Source organism: Capricornis sumatraensis, chromosome 4, assembly GCF_032405125.1.
Source record: "Capricornis sumatraensis isolate serow.1 chromosome 4, serow.2, whole genome shotgun sequence".
Classification (NCBI taxonomy): Eukaryota; Metazoa; Chordata; class Mammalia; order Artiodactyla; family Bovidae; genus Capricornis; species Capricornis sumatraensis.
In genome coordinates, this window is record NC_091072.1 from 118,724,528 (window position 1) to 118,733,886 (window position 9,359).

At 47.2% G+C, this 9,359-nt stretch overlaps 1 protein-coding gene across 1 annotated transcript; it reads left to right on the forward strand.

The window, feature by feature from the left end:
• Window positions 1–358: 358 nt before the first annotated feature.
• Window positions 359–8,387, forward strand: LOC138079352 (apolipoprotein L3-like). The gene is made up of 3 exons (XM_068972268.1): window positions 359–389; window positions 4,957–5,083; window positions 7,583–8,387. Exons 1-3 carry the CDS (start codon window positions 359–361, stop codon window positions 8,385–8,387), a joined length of 963 nt encoding a protein of 320 aa, XP_068828369.1.
• Window positions 8,388–9,359: the final 972 nt, after the last annotated feature.

The following is a 9,359-nucleotide window of genomic DNA, read 5'->3' on the forward strand; positions in this document are numbered from 1 at the left end:
ATAACTTCACGATTGGCTGTCTCCAGTCTGATTATCCTCTCCTTGTGCCCCAACAGGAGAGCAGGACTTTGAGTTGGCTTGGAGGGAGCTGATAGGAGAATGAGTAACTTTTCTGAACTAGCAGCCAGCAGAGCACAGGAATCAGAGAAACATGCCAGGTTTAGTCCCCAGTGGCATTTGTGGTCATTGCAGGGGAACCTGCCAGAGACCTCGCTCCTCACTGCTCCCTGAGCCACTGCTCACTATTGATGGAGCCCACAGTCTGATTTCTCTTCCCCAGGGGTGAAGCCTCACCTCCTTCCAGCCCGACCCAGACAAGGAGCTGAAGGAAGATCTCTGAGACCCAGCTGCTGCCACCATGAGCTCAGAAGACCGTAGGGGAAGCTCAGGTAATCAGCTGCCTTGTCTCTGACTGGTTTCTACTTGTGAGAGTGGTGTTGAGAGATCGTTGCTGAGCCGTTAAAGACACCAGGATTCTTGGCCTCTGGAGGAGAGGAATTCAATCCAGAGCCGGTGACAAGGCTTGAAGGCTCAGAGCTTTAGTGTAATAAAGATTTATTAAAGTATAAAAGAGATAGAGAAAGCTTCTGACATAGACATCAGAAGAGGGCAGAGAGAGTACTCCCCTGCTGTCTTTTGCAGGAAGCTATATACATACTCAGTTCTGTTCAGTTCAGTCGCTCAGTCCTGTCCGACTCTTTCGACTCCATGAATTGCAGCACGCCAGGCCTCCCTGTCCATCACCATCTCTCAGAATTCACTCAGATTCATGCCCATCGAGTCAGTGATGCCATCCAGCCATCTCATCCTATGTCGTCCCCTTCTCCTGCCACCAATCCCTCCCAGCATCATTCTTTTCCAAAGAGTCAACTCTTCACATGAGGTGGCCAAAGTACTGGAGTTTCAGCTTCAGCATCATTCCTTCCAAAGAAATCCCAGGGCTGATCTCCTTCAGAATGGACTGGTTGGATCTCCCTGCAGTCCAAGGGACTCTCAGGAGTCTTCTCCAACACCACAGTTCAAAAGCATCAATTCTTCAGTGCTCGGCCTTCTTCACAGTCCAACTCTCACATCCATACACGACCACAGGAAAAACCATAGCCTTGACTAGACAGACCTTAGTCGGCAAAGTAATGTCTCGGCTTTTGAATATGCTATCTAAGTTAGTCATAACTTTTCTTCCAAGGAGTAAGCGTCTTTTAATTTCATGGCTGCAGTCACCATCTGCAGTGATTTTGGAGCCCAGAAAAATAAAGTCTGACACTGTTTCCACTGTTTCCCCATCTATTTCCCATGAAGTGATGGACTGGATGCCATGTTTTCAGTTTTCTGAATGTTGAGCTTTAAGCCAACTTTTTCACTCTCCTCTTTCACTTTCATCAAGAGGCTTTTTAGTTCCTCTTCACTTCCTGACATAAGGGTGGTGTCATCTGCATATCGGAGGTTACGGATAATTCTCCCAGCAATCTTGATTCCAGCTTGTGCTTCATCCAGCCCAGTGTCTCTCATGATGTACTCTGCATAGAAGTTAAATAAACAGGGTGACAGTATACAGCCTTGACATACTCCTTTTCCTATTTGGAACCAGTCTGTTGTTCCATGTCCAGTTTTAACTGTTGCTTCCTGACCTGCATACAGATTTCTCTGGAGGCAGATCAGGTGGTCTGGTATTCCCACCTCTTTCAGAATTTTCCACAAGTTATTGTGATCCACACAGTCAAAGGCTTTGGCATAGTCAAGAAAGCAGACATAGATGTTTTTCTGGAACTTTCTTCCTTTTTCCATGATCCAGTGGATGCTGGCAATTTGATCTCTGGTTCCTCTGCCTTTTCTAAAACCAGCTTGAACATCAGGGAGTTCACGTTTCACGTATTGCTGAAGCCTGGCTCAGAGAATTTTGAGCATTACTTTACTAGTGTCTGAGATGAGTGCAATTGTGCAGTAGTTTGAGCATTCTTTGGCATTGCCTTTCTTTGGGATTGGAATAAAAAATTACTTTTTCCAGTCCTGTGGCCACTGCTGAGTTTTCCAAATTTGCTGGCTTATTGAGTGCAGCACTTTCATAGCATCATCTTTCAGGATTTGAAATAGCTCCACTGGAATTCCATCACCTCCACTAGCTTTGTTCATAGTAATGTTTTCTAAGGCCCTCTTGACTTCACATTCCAGGATGTCTGGCTCTAGATGAGTGATCACACCATCGTGATTATCCAGGTCATGAAGATCTTTTTTGTACAGTTCCTCTGTGTATTCTTGCCACCTCTTCTTAATATCTGCTGCTTCCGTTAGGTCCATACCATTTCTGTCCTTTATCGAGCCCATCTTTGCATGAAATGTTCCCTTGGTATCTCTAATTTTCTTGAAGAGATCTCTAGTCTTTTCCATTCTGTTGTTTTCCTCTATTTCTTTGCATTGATCTCTGAAGAAGGCTTTCTTATCTCTTCTTGCTATTCTTTGGAACTCTGCATTCAGATGCTGATATCTTTCCTTTTCTCCTTTGCTTTTTGCTTCTCTTCTTTTCACAGCTATTTGTAAGGCCTAGCCAGACAGCCATTTTGCTGTTTTGTATTTCTTTTCCATGGGGATGGTCTTTAATCCTGTCTCCTGTACAATGTCATGAAACTCATTCCATAGTTCATCAGGCACTCTATCTATCAGATCTAGGTAGGCCCTTAAATCTATTTCTCACTTCCACTGTATAATCATAAGGGATTTGATTTAGGTCATACCTGAACGGTCTAGCGGCTTTCCCTACTTTCTTCAATTTGAGTCTGAATTTGGTAATAAGGAGTTCATGATCTGAGCCACAGTCACCCCCTGGTCTTGTTTTTGTTGACTGTATAGAGCTTCTCCATCTTGGCTGCAAAGAATATAATCAATCTGATTTCGGTGTTGACCATCTGGTGATGTCCATGTGTAGAGTCTTCTCTTGTGTTGTTGGAAGAGGGTGTTTGCTATGACCAGTGCATTTTCTTGGCAAAACTCTATTAGTCTTTGCCCTGCTTCATTCCTCATTCCAAGGCCAAATTTGCCTGTTATTCCAGGTGTTTTTTGACTTCCTACTTTTGCATTCCAGTCCCCTATAATGAAAAGGACATCTTTTTTGGGTGTTAGTTCTAAAAGGTCTTGTAGGTCTTCACAGAACCATTCAACTTCAGCTTCTTCAGCGTTACTTGTTGGGGCATAGACTTGGAGAACTGTGATATTGAATGGTTTGCCTTGGAAACGAACAGGGATCATTCTGTCATTTTTGAGATTGCATCCAAGTACTGCATTTCAGACTCTTTTGTTGACCATGATGGCTACTCCATTTCTTCTGAGGGATTCCTGCCTGCAGTAGTAGATATAATGGTCATCTGAGTTAAATTCACCCATTACGGTCCATTTTAGTTTGCTGTTTTCTAGAATGTTGACGTTCACTCTTGCCATCTCCTGTTTGACCACTTCCAATTTGCCTTGATTCATGGACCTGACATTCCAGGTTCCTATGCAATATTGCTCTTTACAGCATTGGATCTTGCTTCTATCACCAGTCACACCCACAGCTGGCTATTGTTTTTGCTTTGGCTCCATCCCTTCATTCTTTCTGGAGTTATTTCTCCGCTGATCTCCAGTAGCATATTGGGCACCTACTGACCTGGGAAGTTCCTTTTCAGTATCCTATCATTTTGCCTTTTCATACTGTTCATGGTGTTCTCAAGGCAAGAATATTGAAGTGGTTTGCTATTCCCTTCTCCAGAGGACCACATTCTGTCAGACCTCTCCACCATGACCCGCCCGTCTTGGGTTGCCCCACGGGCATGGCTTAGTTTCATAGACTAGACAAAGCTGTGGTCCTAGATGATTAGATTGTCCAGTTTTCTGTGAGTATGGTTTCAGTGTGTCTCTCCTCTGATGACCTCTCGCAACACCTACCATTTTACTTACCTTGGATGTGGAGTATCTCTTCACGGCTGCTCCAGCAAAGCGCAGCCACTGCTCCTTACCTTGGACGAGTTGCCCCTTCTGACCTGAACGGGGAGTAGCTCCTCTCGGCCCTCCTGCCATGCAACCGCCGCTCCTTGGATGTGGGGTAGCTCCTCTCGGCTGCTCTTCCTGCGCTATCCGTCAAGCCACAGTGCTTCCGGAGTGGGTAGGCTTTCTCTTCTCCAGGGGATCTTCCCAACCCAGGGATCGACCCAGGTCTCCCACATTGCAGGCGGATTCGTTACCAGCTGATCCGCAAGGAAAGCCCAAAGTAAGTGTTACTTGCTCAGTCGTGCCCAACTCTTTGTGACCCCATGGACTGCAGCCCACCAGGCTCCTCTGTCCATGAGATTTTCCAGGCAAGGCTACTGGAGTGGGTTGCCAGTTCCTTCTCCAGGGAATCTTCCCAAGCCAGGGATCTTTCCAACCCGGGGATCGAACTCAGGCCTCTTGCACTACAGGCAGATTCTTTACCAACTGAGCTAAAAGGGAAGCCCACAGACACCCAGGTGCTCAGTTATTTCCTCCACCCACACCACCCTAAGCAGTCAACACACAGATCTAGTGCTGTGGGTTCCCTCCATGTGAGCCCTGAGTTCACTTCGCCCTTAGTGATGCATGAGAGAAAGGAAACCTAAGAACACTTAGTACTTCAGGGAAGAGAGAGACAGGAAGAGATCTGACGTCTCTTCATTTAATAAGGACACTGATATTACTGAATTAAGGGCCCACACTGAAGGCCTCATTTCATCTAATTACTGCCTTGAAGCCCCCTGTCTTCTAATACAGTCATTGCAGAGTGGGTGGGTCTGGGTGTTAAATTATGAATTGGGGCTTGTTCATACAGTCCACCTGAGACCCCAGAGACATCCATCAACAACGTGCCAGATGAATGCTGCTCAGAAAGGTGAACTTTAACCACTTATACTCGATACCATTTACATCACACCATAGTTTATTTGAATCTTCCATTTTTATTTTCCTGTCTAGAGAGCCAAAGCTTTTATAAGGATGTCTTTGAGTATGTCCAGAAGAATATGAGTTTGGAAGAACTGCTATCCCTGCTCACTGAAGATGAACCCTGGGAGAATCTTGTGACCGAGGCCAATTTGTCCAGGTAACCATGCAGGTACACCAGGAATGTCACCAACATGCCCCCAGGAAGATTCTCCCAGGCTAGTTTCCTCCAGGAAGATCCTATGGTTGGGGTCGAGGATGTTCCTCCTCAAGATCCTATGTGGAATGTTTCCTCCGTGTTATTTGTTGGCATTGAATGACACTGGGTTGAGAAGAGACGAAACCTGCAAGAAAGGGCAGGTCATATGACCTTGAACGAGTTACAGAACTACTCTCTGCTTCATCCTCTGTTCAGTTTTACTGTGAGGACACTGAGATCGGGTATACAAGTGCTTTTCATGATTTCTGACACAGAGTAGGTGCTCAATCAATGTTAACTTAAAATAAGCTTGTTGGGAAGAATCAGGGACCTTCTTCCGGGAGATGAGAACCAAGAAGGACCTCCATTGAGTCAAGTTGGAAAATCCTGACCCAAACACCATTTTGTGTTCCTGGGATTCTAAAACTCTTTCATACCCCATCTTAGGAATTATACCAACACTGCAGGTTCCTGCTGGCTAATAAGGCAGAGAGGCTGGAGGGGAACTGGTTGGACCTGGTGGGATCCTGGATCTAGCCCTGCCCAACTCTGGGCCTGTGGGTTTAAGACTTTGAGTCTCAGATTTGTTATGTGTTATGTGTCCAGTGGGAGTAGCAATTTAATCTGATGGATTGTGGTGATGGCCTGAGTGAACTGCAGAGTCAGAGGTGGGGAAGCAAGTGCAATCATCTCATCCAAAGGCCCAGGGAGGTCTGGACCAGGGTCAGACCTAGAAGTCAGGGTGGAGCAGAGGGTCCAGGTTGGAGGATGAGTAGGTGGGCTTGGGCAGCAGGGCCAGGACTAGAGTGGGGAGAGTGGGCCCCGAGGACACAGGACTGAAGGGGCTGTGACCCTAGCAGAGGTCCTGGGAGTGGGAGAGGGGACATTTCTTCCCTTCCTGACGAGATCCCCTCAAGCTGGGCTAGAGGGCCCTGGGTGACCATGTCCTCCACACCCTGCCTGGGACATGGATTCTCACTCCATCTGGGACCCTCTTCTAGTCTATGTGGAGCCGTCATGACAGTGGGAAGGCCGTGTGGCTCAGGGAGCCCTCCAGGGTCACAGTGAGTGGCTGCGGCTGTGTGTCATTTGAGGGATTCTGAGGAGCCTCACGCATCCCCACCCAAGAGGAAAACACTTCCTCCACCCGCTGTGCAAGTGCCGGTCTCATCAGGCTCAGCCGTTCAGATCGGTGTTTCCTCAAGTCTCTTGAATCTTCAGAGGTTCAATAAAGTTGCACACAGCCTTGGGGTGCAGGCTCATGAGGCTGTCACAAATTTACATGTGACCCCTGAGAGGACAGCGGTGCTGGGTGCTGGCTCAGGAGTCAGTGAGGTGGGCTGAAGGGCCCACGAGGAACAGGGCGCACAGCTCATCTCCTGCTTCCCAGTCAATATGGGCAGTGACAGACCCAGTGTCCTTCTGCTGAGAAGGCCAAGGATATCAGGCTAGGGTGAGAGTGGATGCCAGGCAAAATGATCGTTAAGGGTCCTTCTACCTGAGTTTTGATTTAAAAAATAAAATAAAATCGAGACACACAGTTAGCCGATCTAGAAGTATGAGGGCACAGTCCCAGGACTGCCTTTACATTTTCCATAAAGGGCAAATTTGGGGGATCCCACAACCACCCTCAGATTCTAGAGCTCCATAGAAGATGCACAGACTGACTTAAAGCTTCAGGATCCCAGTTATGGTTTATTACAGGGAAGGATGCAGTTTCCCACCAGCCACAGGGCAGAGTCTGGGCAGTTTTCACACACGCAGCTTCCATTGTCCCAGGATGCATTACTGTCCTGGATTCAGTGGGGCAGGACACATGGAGCACTACCCGCCAGGGACGCTCACCCTATTTAACAGCACATTACCCTGACCTGTCATCTCCAGACCCTCCCAGAGGTCAGATTACTGCCCTAGTGTCCAGCTCCTCCAGAGGTCAGAAGTGATACCACATGACCCAGAGGCCCACCACATGTCAACTTGTCAGACTGTCCAGTGGCCAAAGTCCCAGGCAGACGAGGACATTTCTACCAGCCAGAATAACCTTGGTCCATTGGACCACATCCTAGCAGCCAAGAGCAAAGAAAAAGAGGACTCCTCAAAGGTCCTTGAATGAAGGGTTTTCTGCTCTAATCCCAATTCTTTGTTTATCTGTGAAGTTCCCATTTTACACACATTCTGGAAGTGATGGTATTGGTCTGCCTTTGAGGTGTCTTTATCAAATATCTCTCTTAAGTTAAATGTCTCCTAAGCTGACCTTTGCTTATTTATTCCATGATTGAATAAGTACATGAAGCACTAACAATATCCAAATGAGGGTTTAAGGTTGGAAAAATTTTTACGTTAGTAAAATTCTTGTGATTTACCATAAAATCTCTGTGCTTTATGCAGGATAGAGCTTGTTGAGCCTGCTTCATAGACAAGGACACTGTCTTCTAAGACTTTAATGTTCATTGTTTACAGGGAAGAGGCAGATGGACTCAGTAAATGTCTGATCAAGCTGCTAACAATCTTGAACAGGAAGAACCAAGAGAGGTGCCCAAAATACCAGCAGAAAAAGCAGAGGTTTTTGAAGGAGTTTCCTCAGGTAAAACAGGAGCTGAAGGAGAGCATAAAAAAGCTGCGTGAGCTCGCAGACCATGTTGACAAGGTACACAGGGACTGCACCATCTCCAATGTGGTGGCCTCCTCCACCAGTATTGCGTCTGGTGCCCTGGGCATCCTTGGCCTGGGTCTGGCACCCTTTACAGCAGGCCTCAGTCTGGGACTCTCAGCCGCTGGAATAGGGCTGGGAGCAGCAGCTACTGTAACAGGTTTGTCCACCTTGGTGGTGGAAACTGTAAACACGTCATCAGCAGAAACCCAAGCCAAGTGCTTTAGCAAAGCCACAGCAAAATCCGTAAGTCTTCTCAAAAAAGTTAAAGACTTTGCGAAGCATATTCAAGCCATCAAGGTGGCCAGACGCAACCCTCAATTACTAGCCACTGCTCAGCGCTTCATAAACACCGGGCGACTCTCTGTCCAAAGTGCCCAGCAGGTGACAAGAAATTTTGGAGGCACAGCTCTGGCAGCGACTAGAGCAGCCCGCATAAGGAGTGGAGTCCTCTCAGGTATATTCATAGGGCTGGACGTGTACTCCCTGGTGAAAGATGCACAGGACTTGCAGGAGGGGGCAAAGACAGCATCAGCTGAGAACATGAGGCAGGAAGCCCAGGAGCTGGAGAGGAAGTTGGAGAAGCTCACCCGGATCTATGAGAGTCTGCAGTAGGGCCCGGCTGGGCCACCCCTAGAGCAATGCAGGGACCAGGGACATGAGCAGGGTCAAGAGGAGAAACCACGTATTTTGAACTGAAGAAGACACTGAGGGAAGAATAAGGGAGAGACAGGGAGACTAGCAATGAGAGGCCAGGAGTAGGGGAGCTTTGAAAATGGGAGAAAGCCAGAGAGTTAGGATTGTAGAGATCCTGCACAAGTAGCAGGGGCTCCTCTGTCGCCCTCCCCAGGGTCTGATATTCCAGCAGGAAGGGTTTCCCCCTGGTGATGGTCTCTAGCCCTACTTCTCCAGCATCAACTCACCTTTGAATTCAGTAGGAAGTGACTAGTTTGTTTCCATGTTTTATTAAAGTATAGTTGATTTACAATATTGTATTAGCTTCAGGTCTATAGCAAAGTGATTCCATTATGCGTGTATCTATCTACAGATTTATACTTTTGAAATTTTTTATCAGTTCTTCAGTTCCGTTCAGTTAGTCATTCAGTCATGTCCGACTCTTTGCGACCCCATGGACTGCAGCACGCCAGGCCTCCCTGTCCATCACCAAGTCCCAGTCAGTTCGGTTCAGTTCAGTCGCTCAGTCGTGTCCGCCTCACCAACTCCCAGAGTTTACTCAAAATCATGTCCATTGAGTCGGTGATGCCATCAAACCAGCTCATCCTCTGTCATCCTCTTCTCCTTCCACCTTCAATCTTTCCCAGCATCAGGGTCTTTTCAAATGAGTCAGCTCTTTGCATCAGGTGGCCGAAGTATTGAAGTTTCAGCTTCAGCATCAATCCTTCCAATGAATATTCCCAACTGATTTCCTTTAGGATGGACAGGTTGGATCTCCTTGCCATCCAAGGGACTCTCAAAACTCTTCTCCAACACCGCAGTTCAGAAGCATCGATACTTCAGCACTCAGCCTTCTTTATGGTCCAACTCTCACATCCAAACATGACTACTGGAAAAATCATAGCTTTTTCT

Excerpts from the sequence above, each read along its gene's own strand:
- LOC138079352 (XM_068972268.1), top strand. The coding sequence starts at position 359 with ATGAGCTCAGAAGACCGTAGGGGAAGCTCAG. Across the intron at positions 390-4,956 it reads AGACCGTAGGGGAAGCTCAG|AGAGCCAAAGCTTTTATAAG; the intron begins GTAATCAGCTGC and ends TTTCCTGTCTAG. Across the intron at positions 5,084-7,582 it reads ACCGAGGCCAATTTGTCCAG|GGAAGAGGCAGATGGACTCA; the intron begins GTAACCATGCAG and ends CATTGTTTACAG.